Genomic DNA, 27,390 nt, shown 5'->3' with positions numbered 1-27,390 from the left:
TACCCTCTCCTGACGACCACAGGCACTGCATGTATGTCGAGCACATAGCAAATGCAGACAAAACACCCTTATACATAAAATCAGTTACTCTTAAAAGTGAAAAGTTTTAAACCACGTGCTACAGGATGCTTAACCTAATCCTTCATTTATGTTCACTATTTAATGATTATTTTTCTCACTCCTTTTTGCAGCTTTAAATAAAATACCAAAATTATCATAATGTAATGTTTAGTAAGCCCCCTAAAAAACCCATAGCCAGATCTTGAAGAAGTATTACCATTAGGTTCATAGACACAAATATGACCACAAACATAATCAAGAATTATCATATTCCTGGTTTCTAAGGTCCTCTTTGTTTCTTTCTCCTTTTTTTTAAAAAAATGTAAAATGTAGCTCATCAATTAATGTTATCCAGTGTGGGGATAATTCATATATTTTGGTGAGGAAAGATCTAAATGTATCCATATTGCTTAGATTCTCCAGAAACCCTTGTAATTTTAAACCCTCCTGAATCCTTCTTGTCTGAAGCAAAAACTAGGTTCCCAGCACCTTAAGCCTTAGGACCGACCATGTAACGAAGGAGCTCACTGCAGAGGCCAGGCTCTGGTGGAGGTGAATGTGGGAGGTGGGTCTGCTGTGCTTCAGTCTCTTGGGATAGCCTGTGAAATTCGACAGCGCTCTTGCGTTCTATGGCATTTCCTTCTTGTCCTATAACTTTGCAGAGTCTCTAAGGATCTAGATGTAGGTTAAATTGGACAGTGTAAGTCACAGCATATATTAGCACACGAGTTCATTTCTGTCATTTCTAATAGTAAAAACCTGAACTGTGCTCAGTACTAGCTGAGAAGTGTGTAAGGAGTGGGGGAGCTTCCCCTACTTTTAGCTTAAAATTGGAATTTTAAAAGCACTCTCTTCAGTAAATTAGATTCTCATAGTCTATAAACAATATTCTTGCATTAATTGGCAACTCAAAGGGGTGTCTATTAATTGACTTCAAGGATTTCTAAATTTAGAAATTTTAAGTTTTTTCTGATATTACTAGGCCAAAACAAACATGATCAAGGTTATGCAAAGAATGAGCATTAAAAGTGCATGAGGTGGGAGGGCTGATGTCAGTTCAAGCCCAGCCTATGCTGCAAAGAGAATTCAAGGCCATCCTTGGGTACATAATGAATCCATCTCTCGGAACAAAATGATACTAAGAAATCTGTTGTTTTGTTTTTTTTTTTTTTTTAAGTATTTAAGTTCAAGTCTTCTCAACAACTTTTCTGTGTTTTCAATTTCAAATAACTGTATTGTTTACTTGACATTGCTTTGACTCAAATTGTCAGGCAATAAGACAGTTTTATCTATAGTAATAACTAGGTCGTTATTACTTTTAAAACTCCCCTTTCCCCATTTCTGATGTGAGTCTGGGTTCAGGGCCCTTCATATTTTATGCTAGTATTATCCTTTAAATATTAAAAAAAAAAATACTGTTATATGTGTCTGTGTGAATGAATTGTGCGTGCGTGCGTGTGTGTGTGTGTGTGTGTGTGTGCACGTGCATTCACATTCCCTGAGGCCAGAAGACAACACTGCTGTCTCTTGGAGCTTGAGTTACGTGTAGTTGTGAGCCCCACCTAGTGTGGGTGCTTTGAAGAGCAGCAGGCGCTCCTAACCACAGTCTCTCCGTTTAACCCCAGGGCTACCTTTTATAATCAGCATGTATGTCTATAGCCTGTTTGGGGAGGTTTCGGGGTTGGAGGGGGGGTAGGAGGAACAGTACTCTGCCTCAAACTCAGGATCTGTGATGCTTTAATCTCAACACCCAGGAGACAAAAACGGGAGTGGAGGGTAGGGTGCGGGTCTCTGTGAGTTTGAGGTCAGCAGGGTCTGCAAGTTCCAGAACAGCCAAGAATATACAGGGAAACCCTGACTGGAAAAACAAAACTTTTTTCTCTTCCGTATTTTCTGAGAGATGTATTCTGACAGGAAGGCTCTTCGTTTTTCTGTACTAATCATTGGAGAGCAGAGTGGTGCTCCTCGAATGGTAGCCATCCTGGAGACAGTTTGTAGTTCGTGTGCAGAAGTCAGGCTCACAGTGCAGTTCCTACAGGCTTGCTTGTAAGCTTGCTGCCCAGCTAGGATCTGTAAAGTAGAACCTTGAAAGCTTTCAGTCTTCTCCAACTGGTTAGTTTTTGCTAAAAAGCTCTTCTGCAGTGGTGTTTGCTACATAGTCTTGTTTTTTTCAGACTTTACAATTCTAGATGCTAGAACATCACCTGTGGTACCTACCAGCCCATAATGAACCTTGGGCAACAAGACTTCATAGGCTTCTCCTTGTGTGTAAATTGCACACATAGCTGGGGGCAGAGTATATTGGTGGACCCCACCATGATACATCATTAATTCCTTTAGAGTCTTGCTGTGTCTTTTTCTCGTATAATTGATCGTGCAACACAGTGATTAATCTTAGCTATTAGTATGCAGTCTAGTGACTTTCTGGATGTGTGAAAACTGTCTTGGACTCAATCATGCTGGTTTTTGTCACTAAATTTACTGAAGACTTTAAGGGTTATATTGTAAAGCAGCTTTACTTACAAGCAGCAACCTGAGGAGTTAGTTCCCAGTGTGTGTCTGATCTTCTACTTCTAAATGTCTATTTTAGGAATCAGAAGATTGCTCTGCATTCTGTACAGCTTCCTAGCTTGTCTTGTGTTGACAAGGAGGGCTGGCATCTATAGGCTTAAGTCGTTGAAGTTTCCAAGAAATGAAGAGAACCCTCTTTATAACAACACTGTCTGTCTGGAAGAGAATTCTGTCTCTCCATTTCTTTTTCTAAGGTCAGCCAGTCTTACTGAGTTGATTCCCTGCCCCAAGAAACTAGGTGGAGCTGTTAGCTAGCTCAGTGGTTAAGAGCACTTGCTTGCTCTTTTCAGAGGACCCACATCTGGTGGCTCATAACCTCCTGTAACTCCAACTTGAAGTAATCCGACACTCCTTCGGGCCCCCATAGGAACTTGCATACAAATGCAGTCTGTATGTCTGTCTGTCCCCTCTCCCACCCCACCCCCCATAATTAAATTGAAAAATAAAATTCAGTGAGTGATAGAGGAAGACGCAAAGGTCGATGTAATCCATCCCTTTATTAGTAAAAGTACCTTTGTATTTGAGGGATTTGGTATACATGCATGCATGCAGATACATACATACAACTTGTTCATTTTTTACTGGTTCTTTTGTGTTCTTTGAGACAGAGTCTCGGTATGTAGTGGTGGCTGTTCTGGAACTCACTCTTTCTCCCTGGCTGGCCCATTAGTACAGAAATCTGACTGCTACTTCCTCCTCAGTGCTGGGATTAGAAGTGGCCACCATGCCCAGCACTTAGTATCTCCTAATGAGTTTTGAGAACTATGCCCTTGGGGACTAACTCTTTTAATAGTGTTGTAAACAGTTTTCTTTTTTAGTTAACATCTTTTTTTGACATTTGTAATTTTTTTGTACACACACACACACACACACACACACTTTTAAAAATAGTATCAAAGTCTTTCCCATTTGTTTTAAACTTCTGAGTATCTCCTGAGTAATTTCCCGAGTAAACTCTTGAAATTGAGGAGAATGACAGGCAATTACTTTGTTGTTTCTTCAAGTAACCATCTGGTAGTACCTTTTATTTCCTGGGTCACCTAACAGTGCCTCCAAGTTGTCACATCGGATTACTTAGTCACATTATCTCCCTTTTTTCCCCTTTGTTTCCTGTAAGGGTGTTTCCCAGTGTGCATGCAGTAACCCACAGAGGCCAGAATGCTTCAAAAGCTGGTGTTAATATGGTTGTTAGCTGTGCTGTGAGTACTGAGAATTGAACCTAGGTCTTGGAAGAACAGGCAAGGTTCTTAATTGTTGAGCCATTTCTGCAGCCTATTTTTACCACCTTTTTAATATTCATTATTTATGTGTATTTCAGCTCCTTTTTGGTGCCCTGGGTTCTTTTTTTTTTTTTTTTTAAGGTACATTTAACTAATTTTATGTATTCACTAATTTTGAGTATTTTGCGTGTGTGTGTGTGTGTGTGTGTGTGTGTGTGTGTGCGCGTGCGCGTGTATGTATACTGTATTTGAACAGTGCCCATGGAGTCCCCTAGAAATAGAGTTACAGGTGGTTGTGAGCTACCATGTGGTTGCTCAGAACTGAACCCAGGTTCACTACAAGAACAGCCCTGTTGTCTTGATGATTTCTACAAAATTTTAGAACATCTTGAGGACTACAATGTTGATTACCTTTTACATTACTGATGTAATAACTTCTATTTTTCGTGGGGTTGGACAAATAGTTCAGTGGTTAAAAATACTGCCTGCTCTTCCAGAGGACCTAGGTTCAGTTCCTAACACCCACATGGCAGCTCACAACGCCTGAAACTCCAGTTCCAGAGGGTCCGACACCCCCCACAGACTTACATGCAGGCAAAACAGCAGTGCACACAGCCCTCCCCCATTTGTTTTGTTTTTCTAACTTCCTGTTTTGTTTGTGTTTCTTAAGTGTTGTTTTCTGGCTTTCTCAATGCATACTTTCCCACAGATATATTTAGCTTGGGCAATTTTTAAAAAATAATTCTTGTTACTTTTGCTGAACTAGAGTCATATTTTTTAGGTTCATTTAGGTAGAATTGTCATCTGATTAGCAGATAAGTATAGATACTATGCTTTGTTCGAATTATCTTGTCTATCCGAATTTAATTACTTTTCCAAAGTCTACTCACTTGTATGTAAGTTTATGCTTATCTTAGTTTTTATTCCTAGTTCATGTAAATGAGGTGGGTTTTGTGTGTGTTTTCTTTCATTGATCCCCAGCCTCCTTCAGTTGGGCTATTGGACTGATTTGAGTACTAAGTATTTTGCTTATATGTAGTTTACACAATTATTGTGAGACTGGACCATTAAGGGTACAGGTGGCCCACTTTGGACTTTGGTGTATTTCCTAGAGGGGCAGGTGTAACCATGAGCTAAGGAGTGTGTGTGTGCCTTTTGTAGTCTAGAGCTCTGTCATGTGTCTGGCCACTTTCACTTAAAGGTGTCTGGTTCCCATAGTAGTGTGGGTTTGTGTTCATTACAGTCCCCGAAGTACCATGTTTCACAGAGCCATTTTTCAGTTGGTAGACATTTGGGTTGTTTCCAATTTTTTTTTTTTTTTTTGGTTCTTTTTTTCCGGAGCTGGGGACTGAACCCAGGGCCTTGCGCTTCCTAGGCAAGCGCTCTACCACTGAGCTAAATCCCCAATCCCTCCAATTTTCAATAGTGACGATGATCATGTGTGTGCTCTGGGCATTCATATACAGGTGTTTGTGTGGACGTGTGTTCTTCCTGCTACTGGAAAATAGACGTAATGTGGGATTCCAAGACATGTGGAAACTTTAACAAGTAGAAAAATTGTTGCACAATTTTACATTTCTACCAGAAGGAAGAAAACCTCTGTTTTCTCCCTTCCTCACTAACAGCTTTTGTTGCTGTCCTCTTGACCACAAGCATTCTAGGGAATGATACAGCATGTCACTGTGGGTCTGGATGTTCATGTCCCTATTGATACTGTGTTTCTTTGCATGTGATTGGTTGACATTTGTATGTTGTCTCTGAAGAAATCTCTGGTCACATTGTAAATTAGTTGTTTATTTTACTTGCTTTTGTTGTATGCTCTAAGCCTTCTCAGACAGACTAAGCTGCAGCATGCCCACCATGATCCCTCCCTATAAAACACACAAGTGACTCAGTTCTTATTCGCCTCATTTTGAACATTTAAATGTCTTTCTTTATTGTTTGTGCCATAGATGGTAAGGCTATTGCTCAACTGAAGTGCACAGGGGCTTACCCCTGTGTTCGCTCTACAGTTTCATGGGTTTAGCTATTTTTAGGATTTTAAAAGTCATTTTGCATATGGTATGAAAGAAGTACTAAACATGATGCATTTTGTTTCTGTTTTATTATTCTTCCCCCAAGGTAGGCTCTCGGTGTAGCCTAAACTGGCCTCTGGCTTGCGATCCTCCTGCTTCTGCCCCTCTGAGTACTTGCATTACAGGTATACGCCCTCATCTTACCTGGCTTCCTGCAATGCTATGTGGTACTCAAACTAAGGACTGTAATTTGCATGTCTCCCTAAGTAGAAGTACAAGCTATTTCCCCACCTCCTTTTCAGTGCTGGGGAGTGGAACCCAGGATTTGTGCTCACTAGGCAGTCACCTGTTGAGCTTCATGCAAGAGTTTTTAATGGTTCTTAGCTGCCCTCTCCTTTTCAGTATTCTAGCTTTTTAGAATTTTAAGTACATTAGTGCTTTAAACTATATCGGACTTTAAAAGAAAAAAATCTAGGCCATTTTATATTCCAGGACTTTCAGCAAATGAGTTTTTTCTTTCTTGTTTTTGTTTTTGTCTTTTTAGATTTTATAAAATAAATATTTTATATGAAAATACACTGTCACTGTCTTTAGACGCACCAGAAGAGGGCATCAGATCCCATCACAGATGGTTGTGAGCCACCGTGTGGTTGCTGGGAATTGAACTCAGGACCTCTGGAAGAGCAGTCAGTGCTCTCAACCGCTGAGCCATCTCTCCAGCCCTGAATTTTTTTCTTAACGAAAAAATTTAATTGTTTTAATTGTTTTTCACCACAGAAATTCCAGTAAGGAGTCCTAAAACTGTCTCCACCCCGCAACCCCCAGTCCTGTTTTAGAGATGATTTCCCTTTGTTCCTTACCCTAGTGTCCTGGCATGCTTCCAGGTCAGGTAGCGGCCTCCATGCTCATAGACTGCCCCAACCCACCTGTGTTCTTCCCCTCCCTCCCTCCCCCTTCCTTCTCTCCCCATACTGCTCTTAGATGATTTGTTTTCCCAGTATGCTTTGGTCTTGGCCATCACAGTATTGTATAATAGTTAGAAAAGATTTGTTCTTTTCTGTTCAGAGCCCTTGCTCTCAGAATTTATTGAAGAGGTGAGTTTTTGTTTTGTTTTATTTTGTTGTTTTCTCTGATTGACTGTTGCCTCTCCAAACCTGTTCTCCTGGAACTTGTACTTCCGTTGGTTCTGTGCCTCTAATCAAGCTTTTGTGCTCTCCAGCTTTATTTTTCGCTGGTCTCCTCAGCACCTTTTCTGGGTTTTGATCTGCTTTAGTTTACCTGCTGAGAGCTGCTTCTTTAATGCTCATACTGATTTTAATCTTAAGAGACCTGCTTGCTCTGTTCCAAGAACTAATATTGTCACTTTGTGTGCTTTGTTTTAGTAATGAGTTGTTTTCTGTTTGCTTGGTTTTTTTGTTTGTTTTTAACTCTATATGCTCTTATCTGGGGTACCTTGTATCAGTGAATTTTCGTGAATTTTGTGCATTTTTAGTTCTGTTAGTTTTTGATTTCTGAAACCGGATCTTGCTGTGTGGCACAAGCCAGCCTTGACTTGGAATCCTCCGTCTGCTTGTTGAGTAGTGGGGTTTGGTGAGCAGTGTGAGGAAAGCTGCGGTGGGTCAGAAGTTTAGATCCAAGAGAAACATTCAAGGTCATTTCTTACCATTGGGAAATGCCTTGGGGGCCTAGCTTGGAGCCCTGCAGCAAAATTACTAGCAGTTTCAGCCCAGGAATGACATGCAGATTAAAAACTGCTATAGGCAGAGCTGCTCTAGACTTGACCACAAATAAACGTCTTACTCCCCAAAATTCAAGTGTTATAAAATAATTGCTAGAATTTATGACCCTTTCCTCTTAGGAACAGTAGCGGTGACCTTAGGAAGGAACCAATTGACATCCCAAGGACTCATTGTACATCCAAAATTATAGATGAGTATTTCAAAGGAGAAATTAAAATTATAGCCTGTGTAAAAAGAGATGCCATTTAAAGCGGTGATTAGGATTGCTCAGATGTGACTGTTTCCCCGCATCAAAGGCAAAACTGCTCCAGTAGGAAAAATGGAGGGTTTGGAAGAATTGAAAAACAGTTTTTAATTCCCAGAGGTCAAAATTAAAACTGGAGGTAAATTGTATTGCAGTAGAAAGTTTGATGACTCCAGGAGATGATGTATCTATCATTGTACAAAAATATTTGGAATTCTGAATTGCCACTTCACAATGTTTATACCTAGTTTCTAGGAATTGGAAAGTTATCTCAGGTAAATCAAAGTGTATGATGGGTAAATGTGTAGGTTTGGAAGGTCAGATAGGGAAGGGAAGGCTGACACACCCATACATTGGTAGGGAAGGGAAGGGATTTTTTTTTTTTTTTTAACAACTGTGGGGTATTCAGATTAATAATCCTGCAGTCCCAGAAACAGCCCATAATGAAATAAGTGCAGAAATGGTAGATGCTTGTGGAGAAGGTCTTGATGTGTATCACCAGAAACAACCCCAGACTGTGACAATTGTCCAAATACAGGGCATAACAGGAATTGAGTTTCCAAATTTATGGGGGTTGGGGATGCACTGCTGAAGTATCAATGGCTCTACCCTTAAGATGGTTGACTAGCGGCCTTTAAGGGTAAAGCAGTGGCCCTTAACCATCGAACAAACAAAAAACTAAAAAAGCAAGCACTTGAGCAGCTGGAGGGTCAGCATATAGAAGAGTCTGTCAGTTCTTGGAACTCGCCAATATTCGTTATAATCAAAGGAATCAGAAAATTTGAGATTATAAACAGATTTAAGAGCTATGAGTAGAGTAGTCTAACTAATGGGTTTGTTACAGCCTGGAGTTCCTGTCCTTTCTTCATTACCTAAGGCATGGCTTATCTTAGTAATTGATTTAAAAGACTGGTTTTTAGTAACCCATTGTATGCGCAAGATAAAAATTGTTTTCTGAATGCCTATAAAAAGATATTAGTCAAAAGTTCTTTAACAAGGAATGTTAGTGAGTCCAACTTTATGTTGATATCTTGTGCAACAACTGCTGGAAATAATTTGTAGGCAATTTCTTGTATCCATTTTTTTATTATATGGATTGGGGGGGGACTAATTCACATGTAGATACTTTAGAGAAAATGTTTAAGGAAACACAGACAATTCTGTCGTGCTGCGAGTTACAGATTGCTCCTGAGAAACTACAGTAAAGAGATTTGATCAACTATTAGGTTTATGAAATAAGTCAACAACAGCAAAATCATTCAATCACAAAAGGTACAGATCAGAAGAGATGAGTTGCAAATTCTTAATGATTTTCAAAAATTAATGGGAGATGTTAATTGGCTATGGCCTACTATTGGGTTAACTACTCAAAGTGTTAAGTAATTTGTTTTAAATATTGCAAGTTTTCAACCTAATAAGTCCAAGATGGTTAGTGGCTGAAGTGCAGAGAGTTAACTCTAGTAGAACAGATTTAATCCTAAAAGGAAGAATAAGACTACATGAGTTTTCAGGAACAAACTCAGCAGAAGTTGTAAACTGATGCAGACACTCTGTCATTGTCGGTAACCTGTGGAGGTTGGTGAAGAGTTTGTAGCTGTTTAGGAGACATCAACAGCAGACAGCCTAAGCCAGCAAGCGTCTTCAGATCATCACAGTATTCTCCACACATTGTGGGAGAAACACCAGCTCTGAAGCATCTACGTTCTGTACTGATGCTAATAAGTTGGAAATGGCAGGCTATAAGTCAGACCGTATGAGTAAAGTAATTCAAAGCCTATATGCCTCAATTAAAAAAATAATCACAGCTATATGGATTTTCCTGAACCTCTTAATATAATTACTGACTCTCAATATGCAGAAAGGTTATTCTGCATATAGAAACTGCTGGATTTATCCCTGATAATTCAGAATTAACCTTTTTTTAAATACAAATGCAACAATCAGGATTAAAAATTATCCATTATATATCAACCAAATTTGTTCACACACAGGTCTGCTAGGTTCATTACCACAGGAAATGAAATTAACCAGTTGTTGATAGGAAATATATTGGAATCATCAGAGTTTCATGAAAAACATGCAAACAGCTGAAGTTTAAAAAAAGTTTTTTCTGTTACTTGGAGACAAGCTAAGAAAAATTAAGCCTCGTTATACACTGAAGTTAACCCTAAAGATACCCAAAAAAAAATCCGGCAAATGGATGTGTTTCATTTTTCAGAATTTGGAAAACTAAAGTTTAAACACCATGCCTTTGATACATATTCAGGATTTTAATGGACTTCTATTTTAAATTCTGAAAAGGCTGATTCTGTAATTACACCTTTACTCTAAGTAATGGTTATCGTGGGGAAAGCCTCACAAATTAAAACTGATGAAGCCTCTGCATATGTCTCTAATAAATTGAAATCATTTTTTGCATATTATGTAAAATATATTACCATTGTACCACACAGTCCTTCAGGACAGGCAGTTGTAGAAGGATCTAATCCCACCTTAAAGGAAATGCTTACAGGAAATGCTTATAAGACAAAGAGGGAAAATAAAAAACTGCAGAGATTCTAATCAGCAGTGCTCTAACTTTAAATTTTCAGAATGTTAATGAGAAAGGATCAACAGCAGCTAAGAAACACTGGGTTATAGAAAAAAAAAACTATAGAATTAAGTCAGCCTGTGTGCTGTAAGGATATGTTAGCGTTAGAGTGGAAGCCAGCATGGTTTTGTGTTGGGGGTGAGGGTTTCGTTATATTTCCACAGGAGACCCAAAGCTGTGGGAACCATCAAAACTGTTAACAGAGATCTTCTGAAGACCTTGGCCGCTGACCATACAGCACTTATTTCATTGAAGATGTCTCTGTTTATAGTTTCCCACTATACATAACACAGTTAATGTCTTAAAAACAGCAGGGGGGAGATGTAGTGACATTTTGAGATTTCTGGAATTTGGTTTCTTAAAAAACACAGAAATATAAGAATGTACTTTCATGTTGGGGTGTGGGGATGGTTCGGACGGTCCACAGCAGCTGACCGTGATTCGCCTCATGTTCTAGCAGAAGCATGGTGTGTTTTCCAATCTGCAGAAAATTTCTGTGGTTGTGTGATACTTGGAATTCTGGGAGCTCTTCAGACGGTACATAAATGCTAGGACCCGGAGAGATGCGGTGGTTGTTGGTCCCTTCGGGAATTTGGTTGAGGTTCGTTTGTAGCCATGATCAAAGAAGAAACAAAAGGAAAGGAATTAGATTCAAAATCTCTTTCCCCTCTGTTCCTTTTCTCTCATCTCCTCTCTTTCTCCTCTACCCACTAAGTCTACTGTTGGAGGGTAAAACCAGGGGGTATGGGGAGATAAGGGGTAGGAACAAGAAGAACCCTCAAAGTAGCAAAGACCATCTACATCTCTGTACTGGCTACCTCTGTATTACTGCTCACTTCTATCTGGTTAGGCATTTTCCAGGCACTCTACAGCAGTTAGGTTATCCATAGCATCACTTCTATTTCTCAGCTTGAAATTATAGACAATGTCACCCTGATCATGATTGACAAAAAGGGTAAGACAGAAATGATGATACTGAACATCGTTAATTTGAGGTATTAAAGTACATGTTTTAATTCTTCTATTATAAGTGTCTATATCATTATTAGTAGGAAACTTGTTGGGTCAGGTAGATTCGGAATCCTGTGGGAAATGATTTCCATGGTTACCGCTGTAGAAGGGAAATATTTTCAACTAGGCTCTCTTCTCTTCTCTTCTCTTCTCTTCTCTTCTCTTCTCTTCTCTTCTCCATTATAGGTGTGTGCTTAGCTCAGGGCACATACTTTGGATCATTGTCCCTGGGTTTAGTTAGGCAGAGTCTGTTAATTGTAATTCAGCCCCTTGTGTATAACCACTTGTTTATATAGTATCCTTTATTCCTTTGTGTTGTTTATAACTTAGCCTTGTGCTTACTAACAAGCATGTATGGACACATCTTTGTTTATGCACCTGTGTGGGAACTCCACCCCATTCTTTAATACTCTACTAACGTGTGAGTGACACATTGCTTTTCCCAGATACTGTACATCCGTTTTGCCTTTAGCTGAGTAAATATCCACGTGGGTACTAATGCTCGCTATGTTTCAGTTTTAGTATATTTGAGAAATTCTATTACCTCAGCTTACCTGTATACAACTTTGCATTAAAATAATTTCACCAAATTCAAAGTGGTTCAAAGAAGTCTTGGTACTCTGTAGTCTAAGGTCTGCCATGGGCAGCTTTCCCGCTTGCTCACTCACTTACCCACCCACCTTGCAGTGTTTGTGATGATGATTTAGTCTTCAGGCCCTGCTTTCCTCATCTCTATTCCTACTGAGAGCCAAGACCTCCCGTCAGCTTCGCTGCATCTCCCCACATTACCTAAGTGATTACTGAAGCCACTGAGATGGCACAAACTCCTTCTTGTCCTCTTTGAGACAGTGAAGGGAGTGTGGGCAGGATTACTGTTACACATACTGCTGTTAGTGACAGAAAGGCAGCGAACTACTTCATTCATCTCTGTGATCTCTAGCAGCTTCCTCTCAGGGACACTTAGAAGCTAGCTTTATGGCCAATCTATGCAAACATGGCCCACCCATATTTTTAGCTAAGTGAGTGGAGTTTATTTTAAGTAATATTATAGACTCCTATAGATTCTTGTAGCTAACTTCAAATGTAGAGGTGGATAAAAAACAAAGCCCCAGAGTGGTTAAAAACGAGATAAAATATGGTTCACTTAAAGCACAGTGACTGGACTTCATAGTCTTTTCTCTTTTTCTCCTTTGGGGCGGGGGATGATAGATTTTTAAAGTTTCTTCTGTTTTCTTGACATTTGACATTTCTGGTCTACCTCAGTATTGATAGAGTACAAGCAGTAGGGTCCTGGGTTGGGATATTGAAGTTGGCTTGAGTTTGCGCCTTGGCTCTGCTGTTGATGTTGTACTGTATGGTTCAATGACACACACTGCATCTAGGTTCTGACTGTAGGTGCTTAGAGACTCAGATCCAACCTTGCGATGAGCCTCTTAGAAGTGCAAAGTGATCTCCAGAGACAAGAGGTCTCGTCTCAGTTTTAAGCTCAGTTTATTTTCTAAAAGCAGAGTCTTGATGTTTTATGAGACATTAGAAAATTGAAAAATATCCCATTAATAATAGCTCTCTGGCCAAAGGTGTTTTGCTAATTCTTAGACATTCCCCAAGTAGGAAACGGCTCCTGTCCACGTGTTGCTTGTAGCTAGAGCCCCTGTTTCATCTCTGCTCCAACAAGCCACCTCCTTAAACTTGGGACTGCCTTCCCCTGGCTTTAAATAATTTGCATGGTATCTGCATTTATATACGTGGTGGTCAGTTTAACTTCTGTTTGAGGGTTTTGGAAATCATCATATGCTTTTATGTATGACTTGGTTTTGTTTTCTCAGCTGGCTTGGAATAATCCAAAGGGTAAAAATACTGATTCTCCCTTCTCCATGGCATCTGTGGTAGAGGCCATTGTTGAGGTGGCAGTGTTGGCTGTGGTTGAATGACTTGCACTTGCACATGGATCTGCAGCAGTTGGAGATGGTTAGTGCCTGGCTAGAGTTGCAGACAGGCATCCGGACAGGACTTGTTTAGAGATTCGGTACTTAAGCCGCACCGTGTATTTTAGTATAGTCTAAACCTTTTTCCCCAAGAAATTTTGCTGTTCATATTTCACTGAAGGAATTTAGTAGGTTGTTATTATTTGAATTTTTAGTATAATATTTGCATAATTGTGTCATTTGGGCAGTAATAACAGTTCTAAGACTGAGGAAAAGAGCTGTTCAAGAGACTCAGTTCTGGTAGTTTTCATTATTTCATTAAATAAATTTGTTAATCTCTGGTGATTCTTAGGGTTAGGTTGTCAAGGAGAAGTCGGTTGCTGATTTCATTTGGAAGTGACTTTAGTTAAGAATAAGAAACTCCTTTGTACTTGCTTTAAAACAAGATTTTTTTTCTTTGCACTTAAAATGGATGTTTCTTTCACATGAGTGTTTGCATTTTATTTTCCCATTTTTTTCCCCTCTAAAACCAGTATGCTATTCCACTAAGACCCTGTTTTGCATCTTCCCCAGGAATGTCACTGTCTGCTGGATCTTCCCCTCTCCATTCCCCCAAAATTACTCCACACACCTCTCCTGCTCCTAGAAGAAGAAGCCACACTCCAAACCCAGCGAGTTTCATGGTGCCGCCTAGTGCCTCCACTCCTGCCAATAACCCTGTTCCTCAGACTCCGTCCTCTGGTCAAGTGATCCAGAAGGAGACTGTCGGGGGGACGACTTACTTCTATACAGATACAACTCCAGCACCTTTGACTGGAATGGTATGGCTTCCATTAAAGAGGGAATCCGTGCTCTTAGAAAAGCTGCTCCTTAACTAATGTGGTCACCCCCAACATTGGAAGGTTTTTAGGGACAAAAAAAATACTTTACTTTTTAACTTACTCTCGTATCTTTAAATTGATGCGATTCTTCCTAATTTCATTTGGAAATCGGGTTGTAGTTGTGTACTTTGTGCTGGGGCTGCCACTGCAGGGCTACCGCCGTAGGACTTGAGCTAGCTAAAGTTGATGGTCTCTGGCTTCTGTTCTAGTTACTGGGCAAGTAGGTCTACCTTTGAGAAGATGTTGAAGAAAGTAGGCTGTATCTTAATTATTGAAAGCAAATGGATGAGCCACTGTTGGCTCAGATAAAGCAGTAAAAGGCAGAGCTCTAGTTTGCAGACTGGCATGCAGTGATAAAGGCTGGTCGTGTGGTTGTTGTGAAGGAGGGAAAGGATTCAGACAAGATACGAGCAGCCAAATGACTAGTGATAGGAAGAGAATCACCACGTAAATGGAAGAGTATACTGGGTGGATAGACTTGCTTACATAGATCAAGAGAGGAAGAACATAGCCAGAAGAATGATTTCTTCTCAGGGTGAATCACCAGTGCCAGGAGAGGGGTGAAAGGGCAAGAGAGCCAGCGGTGTGGGGAGTTGGGGGTGCCCTTGTGTTACTTAGTGCCTCTCTTTTTGGCCTCACTGCTTTGTCTACATTAAAGAAAAAAAAAAACTAAAGAGATTAGTAAGTAGCTCTTGAGTTCAAAACAAAACAAAACAAATTCCATTAAAATGATGGGAGCTTAAACTATAGAAATCTGACTGGGTTTCAGTAAGCGCAATTTGATTGTCAGACTAAATTAAATTTAATATTTTGCAAAAGATCTTTTTAAGTGACAGGAAAACAGGTTTCTTTGCCTTTTTTTTGGAAAGTTTAGACCTGTTGTGACTTTTACACTCAAGTCTTTGTACTTTTAAGATAGTTTTCTTATTTAAAACATGAGAAACATAGTAAGTAATCCCCTGCCTTGTAGAAATAAATGTGAAAACTTGTAAGTCCTGTAAATACTTTGAGAAAACCATTAGTGAGGTCTTTTGATTTGTTTCGTTTTGGGTGGTGTGACATCATAAACCATGGAACAGTGCGATGATCAAGGTGGAGCACCTTGTTCCTTTCAAGCAAAATCTTGCCAGTTTAATAATTTTTGATACTTTAAAAATTTTCTATTTATAGAAAGAAATTGCACTGAAATATGTAGAGGTTTGCTTGTCGCAGAAATGTCTCTGTGTCTGTAGAGATGAGTATATCTTACAATGTTTTCAGTCTTCTGGCCGTATTTATATTTTTTTGCAAGCCTGAGATAGTTAAACCTAATTGTCCGATAGAAGGAAACCAAGGCAAGAAAAAGGCAATTTTGCTCTCTGCAGGCCCAGGTTGTATAGTTTTATAAAATTACTTTCTAGTTGCATTCCACAGCAGCTGAATGTCTGAGGATGACAACAATAAAAGGCCAAAAAAGCAACTAAAGTTACTTCTAAGAAAGAGGAAAGAAACCACTAGGGTGGACGTGGGGAGAAGCTTGGAGACACCATAGGGACAAAAGGAAGGCCCTGAGTGGGGGCAGATGAGAGAAGGAAGCTGAGGAGGTGGGGCCGTGGCAGCCTTGTCCGCTGACACCTAGAGTGTCTGAGCTTGGAGTGGCGACAGGTGTGCTAGCCACAGAGATGCCACCAGACCATCTCCACCCGGCAGAGCCTCACGGCTTCTCTTTCTCTCTCCAGTTGGTTTAAAGTCCACTTCTGAACTGTTGGAATAGAACATTCTTTCAAAGAGTTATTTTTGCTTTCTCAGTGGAGCTGTAATTTTATATCTGAATAAATATTTTCTTCTTAGACTTTTAAAATATTTCTTGTTTTTAAAATTGTTGAAATAGATTTATGAAATGAATTCATTCAAAAAGCATTCTCATAATTGTATTTGAAATATTCCAGAATTTATTACTATCATAAAAATTAAACTTATGAAAATTATATAAATCTTACTAACAGGAAAAATTGATCATATTTTCCTTCTCCTTGCCATTTTAGGTATTTCCAAACTATCATATTTACCCACCAACTGCACCTCATGTTGCTTACATGCAACCCAAAGCAAACGCACCTTCCTTCTTCATGGCCGACGAGCTCCGACAGGTAGGCTTTCAGGAGCTAGGACAGACTGGCCATCGCTGTGCCTCAGTCGGGAAAATCTACAGAGCACTCTGTAGTCATACAGTCTCCTAGACGAGCAGATTTAGGCCGGAAGCTTTATGTTTAAGGAAATCTTATATAATGTATTAGAGTATAAAATACAGACTTACTATTTAAATGTGTCGCCCTTCTGTATTTTGGTTTTTGTACAGAAGAGATTCTTTACATGGGTTTGTGTGTGTGTGTGTGTGTGTGTGTGTGTGTGTGTGTGTGTGTGTACACATACACATGCCTGCTCACTTGGAATGTGTCAGGGAGAGCACAGGTGGGAGCTGATTCTCTCCTACTATGTGGATACTGGGAACAAAATTGAGATTATCAGGCACTGAGCCATCCCACATGGAAAGGGCTCTTAAAGAAAACATGTAATTTAAGTGCCATTTAACCTTTAAATTATTTCTATTAATTTGACACAGAATTAAGCTTCATAACTTACTCCTTTGTTTTATTGGTTGTCATAAACAACCTAGATATTCTTGCTATTTCTAGCTTATATATACATTCTCAAAAGTATTTTTGTTTTCTAGAAAGTGTTTTCAGTGCACTTCTGCATGCAGTGTGTGTGTGATGTACACCTTATTGCTTTCTGCCGTACTGGGGATAGGACTTTGTGCATGCCCGGCCAATACTGACTGTCACTGGTCTATGTCCTCGGTCTCTGCATAACTTTAGAATGAATTCTTGACTACATTAATAGATCTTATATATTTCAGGTTGATTCATAGCACTTTTCTGGTTTTTTAAGATAGGGTTTCTTGTGTTACCCTGGCTGTCCTGGAACTCACTTTGTAGACCAGGCTGGCCTCGGAACTCACAAGAGATCTGCCTGCCTCTGCCTCCCAAGTGCTGGGGTTAAAGGTTTGTGCACCATCATCTTTATTTTTTCTATTATTATTTTTACTTAGATTCAGACTTGGAGATAGTATACCTAGAATTGAAATTGATACATAGTAACATATAAAAATGTTATGAGTATTAACATATATATAATTAAGTAGAAAATTATTTAGGTATAATGCAAAAATCTAGATTACAGAACCTCTGTTTAGAATTTGTTATCAATATACTTATTTCCTATTCTTAGGAGCTGATCAACAGACATTTAATAACAATGGCTCAAATTGATCAAGCAGATATGCCAGGTAAAATGCATGACGACATCTTCTTTCCAACCCTCAGGCAAAGCAGGTGGACCTCTGGAGTTGGAGGACGGCCTGACCTACAGAGCAAGCTCAAGGACAGCCTGGGCTACACAGAGAAATCCTGTCTCAAAAAAAAAAAAAAAAATGGATCCTATCTTAAGCCACATTTAAAAAAATTAATAGATTAAGGATTTATATGCCTAAAAACTTTAAAACTCCTACTGTGTGTACCTTTAAATTGATAAAGTATTTTGATAGGTCAAGATTTACTGCATGACTCAAAGAAGCCTTTTTTTCTGGACTATAGATTTAGCTCAGTGGAAATACTTGGGCTGGTAATTTGATTTACTCCCCAGCGCTGAAGGCTAAAGCCACAAAAACAAAACACAGATAAATTCTTCTAAGTTAAAATTTAAAAATGACCCAAAGACATCTGCTGTTAAAGAGGAACTAGAACTTGGAAGGAGAGATTTGTAATCCGTACAATTGAGAAATAAGAGAAAAGGGCCTGACCGAAAAGCCTGGTGGGAAAGTGGCCGGAGACGAGTGTGAGCACTTTGATGGATGATCCTCAGCCAGTGGATATTTCAAGGGGAAACACACGTAGGAAATGATTTATCAAGAGGAAACACATGTAGGAAATGATTTAAAACTTGGCCAACTTACAGTGGTGGGATATAGATCTGTTTAAACTGTTGGACATGCAACTGCTTTGGAAAACTCAAAACTATATGCCGCTATTTACCTGGTGTTTCCAGGTGAACTTTGACCTTTTCAGCTGGATGATAGACAAGGTAGTTGTAAATGCACACAAGGCAGTGGCAACCTGATGCAGTCCGAATGCTCATCTTAAGAGCAGTGGACGAGTTTCTGAAGAAAGCACTGATGGCAGCACAGAAGAGTGTTAGTGACAGTGGAGAAGCAAGGCGGGGCGACTGCATGCGACATGCCCCTTTCTATGAAGTTACATAGCTCAGATTAACACTCTGTAGTGCATCATACGCATGAACCAGTGGCCTGAATAGTATAAACTAAAGATTATTATTAAGTTAGTCTTGTACAGCTGTGTTCAAACATGTCCTAATCAAAGAGCCCTTCATTTTTTTTTTTTTTTTTTTTTTTTTTTTAGAGCTGGGGGCCGAACCCAGGGCCTTGCGCTTGCTTGGCAAGCGCTCTTCCCCTGAGCTAAATCCCCCAACCCGAGCCCTTCATTTTTGTAACTGACAGTTTTGCTTCTCAGGTTCACTGTGTCTTTTTTCGGTTAGCTTTTTATTTGACAGTTTCATTGTGTAGCCCTAGCTGGCCTGGGACTCCCCAGTCTGCCTGTCTCTGCTGCTGTTTCCTGAATGCTGGGATGGGATGAGTGCCTAGCCATGCTCACCATTGCATTAGCCTTAGTCTCATGGCTCATGTCAGTCTGTTGTTGCTGTCTTCTCTTTCTGTCTCATCAGTGTGGACTCACTTGTAGCCAAGCATGTTTCCCATCTCAGATAACGCTGGCCATTCCAAAACCTTTTTAGTTGTCGTCACTGTGAGCGGTGTCTACAGCAGGCAGTAGATGGAGGCCGGGAATGTGTGTGCAGGACGGCTCTTCACAGTGTTAATTGGGCTAGGCTTGAGAACCATGGCCATGGGCTTGCTGCACCGAGTTCTGTGTACTCGAGAGCTCTTAATCTAGCTGATGGTTGCTACAGCTCTTGGAGGAGAAGAAACTAAAACCCACCCTACCTACCATTTCTTTTTTCTTCTTCCTTTTCCACTCCTTATCACTGTCATTTTCTGTCTGATCTGCTGGAAGTGAGCTGTAGAGCGTGTAGTCTTCATTTGATTTTCTTTTGGGCTCTTAGCTCTACAGTATATTTTTTACATTAGTTATTTTAATACTAAGCACCCCTTTAGTTATGAGTAAGTATATGGATTTATTAGACTGAGCTGAACACAAGAATAGAATGATAGTTAACAACTAAATCAACTGGGGATAAAAGGAACACATCTTAGCACAAGAAAGCGCTCATAAAACAGGCCAGCAGCCTGTTTATAGTAAATAGGGTTCAGAGTGGGACCACAGCTCAGAGAACTGTGTTCCAGGAGAATCATGAGGAAGCTTCAGGGGCTTGATATTCGTTAAGTCGACAGTGGTGTGTCACAAGTGGGACAGATTGAAGGAGGGACAGTGCTAAAAGTCCTACCTTCGGTAACCTTAGAGTTTCATGACCTCTTTCAAACAAATCATGTACGGCCATCGCACACACTTTCAAGAGTACAGCTTCTGAAGCCTTGACAGTGGTTGCTGTGGAGATCTTTGTGTATATGTCTTTGACCTCGAATAGTTGCTTGTTAAAAACCAGAGTAGTGATCAGAAAGGTTGCTGCAAATGTCATAGCTGGTTTGACTCTTGCGCCGCCACCTGACGGTTACTTTCACTGTCGAGCACTGATTGCGCTGTGCCTCTTAATTATTTGGGGGAAGCATAGCTTTTTTTAGTTGTACTTCTTTGTAAGAGTTTTATGTCGCATAGGTTCACACATAGATATGCATGCGTATACATGCATGAACACACTTCCCAATTTAATACAACTTATTTTAAATTTATGCTCTAAAGATAATTCAAAAATCTATCTTGGTTCTTATTAATATTAGAATAAAATGTTTAATATATCAAGTAATAACTCATTTTTAGTAATTATTTTTGAGAACAAAAATCCCTGTACTGTGCTGCCAAGAGACAGAAATAACTTGAGACTGTGAGCTTCGCTTGTGCTTGGCTACTCCATAACCTGGTCTGTTGGGTTTGTAACAAGTCTGACAAACACACACTGCCTCGTGACACCAATCTGTTAAGATTTGTCAGTAGATTGTAATAAATTTGGTTTCTTCTTTATTATTGAGAGAGATTTATGAATGTCCGTCATTGACAATGATCTTTCTGTGACTTACTCCAGCAGTCCCCACAGAAGTTGACAGCTACCATAGTCTGTTCCCTCTAGAACCACTGCCACCCCCAAACCGGATACAGAAATCAAGTAATTTTGGATATATCACATCTTGCTACAAAGCTGTAAATAGCAAAGATGATTTGCCATATTGCCTTCGAAGGATACATGGTAAGGAAGGTGGATCTCCTCAGAAATATATTGCTTTTGCTAAGATTATTCATACTTTCATATAAACAGTGTTATATTATCATGCATGTTTGGAGAACAGGGTTTCTTTTTCTTCTTCTTTTTTTGTCCCCATTTGGAGATTAATAACTTACAGCCAACATAGACTACTTTTAAAAATTCAAATTTCTCTTGAGCTGTCATTTACAGTTGATTGTAGTAGAATTTCTCTTCTTTAGGTTTTAGTCTTGTTAACACAAAGTGCATGGTGTTGGTTGATATGTGGAAAAAAATTCAGCACTCAAATATTGTAACTCTGCGTGAAGTGTTTACCACTAAAGCATTTTCCGAGCCTTGTAAGTAACCAGTCCTGTGGGTTCTGCTCATGGGCTTCATTGTCTGGGTCGGGCTTCTGTAATGTGTGTTTCTGTTCCCTTGTAAGCTCTTGTGTTCGCGTATGATTTCCATGCTGGAGGAGAAACTATGATGAGCAGACACTTTAATGACCCAAATTCTGACGCTTACTTCACAAAGAGAAAGTGGGGTAAGAAAGAGATGCACGCAAACTGATTTAATGCACGCTTTGACCCGTGGGGTAGGCTCTTTTTAAAGCATACACAAACTTTCCTTACCAGTTTAAGGTCCTTACTGAACTTTATAAAGTATCTCAAAGAATTGAGTTGGTTTGCAGCACATTAGGGAAAATGTGCGTATTGACTCAGATTTCATAGCAGTATTTTTGGTTTATTTTGGATATGTCCCCACAGGATATAAAAATTTTGGATCTATCCCGTAAGACAGAAAACCTCCTTGAGCATAATGTGAAGACTTAACTTACCGTCCAGTGTGATCACCTCTGAAATCACCTCCCTAAGTAATGCTGCTGTTTGTTAAATGTCAGTCAGTTCTTTAAAATGCAACTTTACTTTAAAATGGAATATAAGGGTTTTTCTCCTTTTCTAATATTTGCTTAATTAGTCATTTTATAATTCATATATTTCAAGGAACCTAAAAATTTATAATTGCAGTCTAAAACATGCTCATTTAGAAGGACAGTGACCACAGAAAACGTAAATCCATTTTGAGATGTCAAAATTTTTATTTTTGTGGACAGTCTGGTTTTGTTGTGGAACCAAACTGAAGCATTGCGTTGTTTGCTGTAGTTTTAATCTTCAGCCTCTGTTGAACTTGGGTTTGCTCATAGCCTTGCTTCTGCATTCCGACAGTTGAAAGCAGTTGTGGTTACCACATAGTGTGTTGGGTTGACATTGAAAACCTGTCAGGCAGTGTGGTCATTTCTCCTTTTGTCGTGTCATCTGGAGACACGGCACAGTTTCTCGGAGGATGTGGTGCAGCTTTCCCTAAAGCCGTGTGGTTGTGGCTCATGTTTATTTTAGTAACAGCACCTGTGAGGTGGCTGTTGGCTTTGATTTATAGCTGTCTTAGCCTCTGCTCTGTTGACGTGTGGGCTGCATCATTTGTTCTAGCTCAGCCCTGATCCAGAAATATCTGCATGCACTGCCAGTGTTCCCCGTGAGAACCACTCAGAGCATGTTACCCATTTTTTTTTTTTAAAGATTTATTTATTTAATTTATGTATACAAGTATACTGTAGCTATCTTCAGACACACCAGATCCCATAGATGGTTGTGAGCCACCATGTGGTTGCTGGGAATTGAACTCAGGACCTTTGGAAGAGCAGTCGGTGCTCTTAACCACTGAGCCATCTCTCCAGCCCCATGTTACCCATTCTAAAGATCTGTGTTTGCATTTTCTCAGAATCCGTTATTCCATGCTTTACATTCTGCTAACCTCCCATCATGCACCATACACATATGAATGGCTTACAGTTTTCTCTTACTCAATAATTGTTGTGTTAGCAACAATGTCTTTAAAAGGCACATTTGTCATAAGTGCATCATGTCGAAGATGGGGATGATGTGAGGTATAGACAATGTATTTATATAGAAATCATAGAGATTAAATGAAGGGACGTGAATGGCACAGAGTCTCACCTTATGGAAAGTAAAACCTATGTGTTTGCTCTAAGTAAACACTGTCAATCCTAGTATCTAGGAGGCTAAGATCTTACAGAGTAAGATTCTAGTCTCAGAAAACCAAAAAGAATAGCTAGGTGTAATGTCACATGCCTTTAACCTCAGCATCTGGAAGGCAGATTCAGACGGATAATCTGAGTTCAAGGCCAGCCCAACCTTCATAGGCAACCTACATATCGAGTAGTTCCAGGACAACCAGGGCAACGCAGGACAATGGCTCCTTTTCAACAGAGCCGAATAACCAGAACTCCTTTTCCTTATGATCATATCTATCTCGTGGTTTTATTTGAATATCGTTCCTTTGGTTGTGGTGCTGTGAGCTGACCTGCAGCCTTCATGCATGCTGAGCAGTGTCTACCCCTCAGGTCATAGTTTCAGGGCTCTCTTGGCTCATCCTCTCTGGCATCGTCTTAGCAGCTCCTGCAAAGCTGTTTGGAGATGGCTCAGACATTCCTTACAGAATGTGATGTCTTTGCTCTGTCCAAACGGAGAGGAAATGGTCCTTGTGTTGGCACTTGTTAAAAATGTTGTCCCGAGCCATAGTTGCATAATCACTGTTTTGTTTTGTTTTTTTAATTCATGATATTTTTAAAATAAGGTTGTGTTTTATAGCCCTGACTGGTCCTGAGCCTGAAGTCTTCTGTAGAGCAGCCTGGCCTCAGTCTTGCAGCAGTGCTCCTGATCTGATCCTGAGTGCCAGGATTATAGGCAGGGCCACAGCCCCTGACTAAGTTTTTATGTCTCTGTTATTTAGTTAAATATTGACATTGACCCGCAAGGTATGATGAAAAAGCAGTTTAAAAGCTGGGCATGGAACTCAGTGGCAGAGCAGTTTGTCTAGAATGTGCGAGTACCTGGGTTAAATTTCCAGTGCCACAAAATAGACAAACAGAAACACTTATAGAAGTTGTTCAGGTACCAACAGCTATGTTGATAGTAGCTTATTTGTTTCATCGTTGGTGAGGGTACTGCTTTTTAAGTCATTTGTTCTTGTTCAGCATTTATTTGGTCAAAAGAAAAGAGTCCTTTAGTGAGATCTCCACTACTCTAGCAGTATAAGACCTATAATCTCAATCTTTTTCGGAGCTGGGGACGGAACCCAGGGCCTTGTGCTTGCTAGGCAAGTGCTCTATCACTGAGCTAAATCCCCAACCTATAATCTCAATTCTAGAGGCACCTGGACTTGCTCGTTAGGCCCTTACTGTTCTTAATGGATTCTCATTTGCCTTCTAGGCCAGCATGATGGACCGCTGCCCAGGCAGCATGCTGGGTTGTTGCCAGAGTCTCTCATTTGGGCATATATTGTCCAGCTGAGTTCTGCTCTGCGTACCATTCATACAGCAGGGTTGGCATGTAGAGTAATGGACCCAACGAAGATTCTGATAACCAGCAAAACAAGGTACTAGCATTTTCAATGTTTTGAATCTAGGTTTCTATCATTTTTTTAACAGTCTCTTTATTGTGTGTGTTAAGTCTTCTGCCAGCATATGTGTATGTACACCATATGTGCTTGGTGCCCGTGGAAACCAGAAGAAGTTATTGGGTTCCCTGGAGTTAACAGATGGTTGTGAACCATCCTCAGAAAGTTTGACAAGGGTCACGGAGTTATTTGGGAATAAAGACAAAAGTATCGATGCCACTTTTTCATATAGAACCGTCATTCTTCAATTGCACCATAAGTTAGAATCTCAGACTGGGGGTCTCTGCCTGCACAGCTGTTTGTAGGAAGTCTGCAGAGTTTGCATTGTTAACAAGTTATCGGGTGATTGTTGACTAGGTTCTAAGTGTTCAGGATAATAGAGTGAGGTGACAAACACCCTAATGTCAGCTAACTTTTTAGTTGCTGTAATATTCTGCGAGTTGTTTTGGGCAGTACAGCATCTGGGAGTGAAGGTAGTGGCTGGACCCAGGGTTAATACTGATAGTCTCCTTCCTTGGGAGGCTAGCAGCTGGGGCTGCAGCATAGAAAGAAACCCTGTGCGCATACACCCAGTAAAACCAAACCAAGAAAGCCCAAAAGTGCCCTGGTCCATTTTCTTGCTGTTACTTGCCTGGTGATACTTGAGGGAGGTTTGGCTTTTCTTGAGCTTCAGCAGTGCTGCTAGATGGGGCTGTGACTGGAGTAACTTCGCTGAGAGCTTTGAGGCAATGCAAGGAAGACACTAGGAGCAGTGCCAGCTGCATTCATTTAGCAAGGGTTGGAAGTAAGTAGTTTCCTTCCACAAGTCCAGCAGCTTGCATGTTACACGTCATCACCTCCACTCTCATCACACCATTTAATGTCTCTCAGCCTAGGGGGTTGGGGATTTAGCTCAGTGGTAGAGCACTTGCCTAGCAAGTGCAAGGCCCTGGGTTCAGTCCCCAGCTCAAAAAAAAAAAAAAAAAATGTCTCTCAGCCTGAGTCTCGTGATCTCTGAAATGGTTGGTTTTGTGGGTGGGGAGGATGGAGATAGAAGTCAGTCATTAACATTTTAGATCCTGTCGTAATATCAGGAGATGTTAAATATTCCTTAATACATACTAAGAAAAGTATAATTATTTTCTTTAAATTTTTTGATCCTTACAGGTTACGAGTCAATTGTGTAGGAGTTTTTGATGTTTTAACATTTGATAACAGTCAAAATAATAATCCTTTGGCGTTAATGGCTCAATACCAGGTGAGTAAGAATTAGTATGGGTGCTTATTTGGTTGTGTATTTTTTTTCCTCTTAGGCTAAGGTTTTAAAGTGTTTGGGGTTTTAAGTCTCCCCCACTCACTGTTTCAGGCCTACTAGTTTACTCGTAGGATGCTTGTCCTTCTAAGTATTTTCCAAGGATTGATGTTAGAGCTCCCTGTTCTGTGTTTTTCCTTTGTTGCCGTAAAGCCTGTCATTTCTTGTATATTACCAGAATTTTATTATTCTCTAAATTCAACTCTATTATTTCTTTTTTTTTTTAAAGATTTATTTATTATATATAAGTACACTGTAGGTGTCTTCAGACACAACAGAAGAGGGCATCAGATCTCATTACAGATGGTTGTGAGCCACCATGTGGTTGCTGGGAATTGAACTCAGGATCTCTGGAAGAGCAGTCGGTGCTCTTAACCACTGAGCCATCTCTCCAGCCCCCACTCTATTATTTCTTTTCTTTTTTTTTTTTTTTCCTTTTTTTTTTCCTTTTTTTTTGGAGCTGGGGACCAAACCCAGGGCCTTTGCCCTTCCTAGGCAGCGCTCTACCACTGAGCTAAATCCCCAACCCCCACTCTATTATTTCTTATTCAGGCTCTATAGTGTTCTTAGCTATTTTGTTAACTATTTCCGTACTAATATGCTACTGGATAGAATTTCAGGAAGCCATCCTTGGGTATGTAGTCCAGTGGTAGAGCAGTTCTTAGCGGATTCCAGGCTCTGCATTGCCTGCCCTGCTCCAGTACTGCAAAAAACAACAAAGAGACTGTCCCCATGGGGAAGGAGTAGGAGTAGGTGCTTCCATTTTGATTGCCGTGTGTCAGGAAGCTGGGGTAGCCGGTGTGTCTTGCAGTGCTTCACGTTGGGACATGCAGCTGTGGAAGAAGTCATGGGAGATTTGTTCATTTGTGTTTAGCTGCATGTTAACCTGAGGTTTGATCCAAGGCAGAATGGTTTCATCACATGAACAGATGTTCTGTTGCCCTCCACTGTTGAACTTTGGTTTGTTTCAAAAGAAGTTTTAGTTTACATTAGGGTAAGGCAAGAACAAAAGGCAAGGAAGTGATGGGGTGAGGACCAAGAACCCTAGGCAGCGTTTGGCTTCATGCAACAGTCTGTGGCTATTGAACCACAAGCCAGGCTATATGGGATTTAGAAGTACTCCGGCACACATTTGTATGCATGCCTTTCCTGTCTTAACTCCGCTTGGCTCTGCCTACCTTAGCAGTCTGCCTTGCTTTACACTGGTACGGTATCTAGTAGGCGCTGTGGGAAAGAGTCCGGATGGGAGCTCAGCATACACCCCCGGCAGCAGCTTTCTTCCATCTAAGTGTGGTTCATTCCTTCTCTTTTCCTGGAAGATTCTTTATTAGGGTCTGCTGCTGCTGCTTTATATGTAGTAACTAATTGGCCTCATTTTTATCTCCATCCAAAAGTGAGCAGTGAGCTAGGCGTGCACTAGGGAGGAGGCTGGAGGCAGGACAGTGAGCTTGAAGTGAGAATGAACTGGCTACTTTGTAAGGCAGCCAGAATGTGACTGAAAATTACTAACTACTAGTGAGCTGAATCTGTCTTAAGAAAGTTATACTACATTTTTGGATAATATTTAAAGTCAGTACTACCAGGAATCTAGAACCTTCTTGTCCCACTTGAAAAATGAAACTCACGTCTTAAAATTATCAGTGTTCTATTTTAGATAGAACTGTCTTTTGAAAGTTTTTTTTGTTTTTTTTTGTTTTTTTTTGTAAATGGGTACTATTTTACTTTATTGTATAATTTTTGTAAAATGTAAATTTATTGTAAAATGAGGCTCTTTTAAAACGGAGAGATTACCTTGAATTACAACCAACCAGCCTTTTTTTTACAAGCCTGGGCAACCATTTTGTAAGTCAGAAAGTGCCTTTATTTATAAACTGTCAGCTTTCAAACAAATGTCACTTTCTTTAGTTTTCAGTAAAATGAATATGTCAGGTTTCTTT

General features: G+C 40.1%; 1 protein-coding gene across 2 annotated transcripts in view; it reads left to right on the top strand.

Annotated features, from left to right (window-relative positions):
• Positions 1 to 27,390, top strand: part of Pan3 (poly(A) specific ribonuclease subunit PAN3) — a 115,336-nt gene that overhangs the window by 75,052 nt on the left and 12,894 nt on the right. For both annotated transcript variants that reach the window (XM_032886655.1, XM_032886654.1), the window contains 8 exons: positions 13,949 to 14,196; positions 16,281 to 16,385; positions 17,527 to 17,584; positions 20,527 to 20,688; positions 20,925 to 21,041; positions 21,128 to 21,229; positions 23,976 to 24,141; positions 25,309 to 25,399. In XM_032886655.1, the coding sequence (XP_032742546.1) occupies positions 13,949 to 14,196; positions 16,281 to 16,385; positions 17,527 to 17,584; positions 20,527 to 20,688; positions 20,925 to 21,041; positions 21,128 to 21,229; positions 23,976 to 24,141; positions 25,309 to 25,399 (1,049 nt within the window). The remainder of the gene's footprint in view (positions 1 to 13,948; positions 14,197 to 16,280; positions 16,386 to 17,526; positions 17,585 to 20,526; positions 20,689 to 20,924; positions 21,042 to 21,127; positions 21,230 to 23,975; positions 24,142 to 25,308; positions 25,400 to 27,390) is intronic.

This window comes from Rattus rattus, chromosome 16 (assembly GCF_011064425.1).
Source record: "Rattus rattus isolate New Zealand chromosome 16, Rrattus_CSIRO_v1, whole genome shotgun sequence".
Taxonomy (NCBI): Eukaryota; Metazoa; Chordata; class Mammalia; order Rodentia; family Muridae; genus Rattus; species Rattus rattus.
Note: the sequence above shows the minus strand (reverse complement) of the source record. Positions and strands in the feature narration are given on the sequence as shown.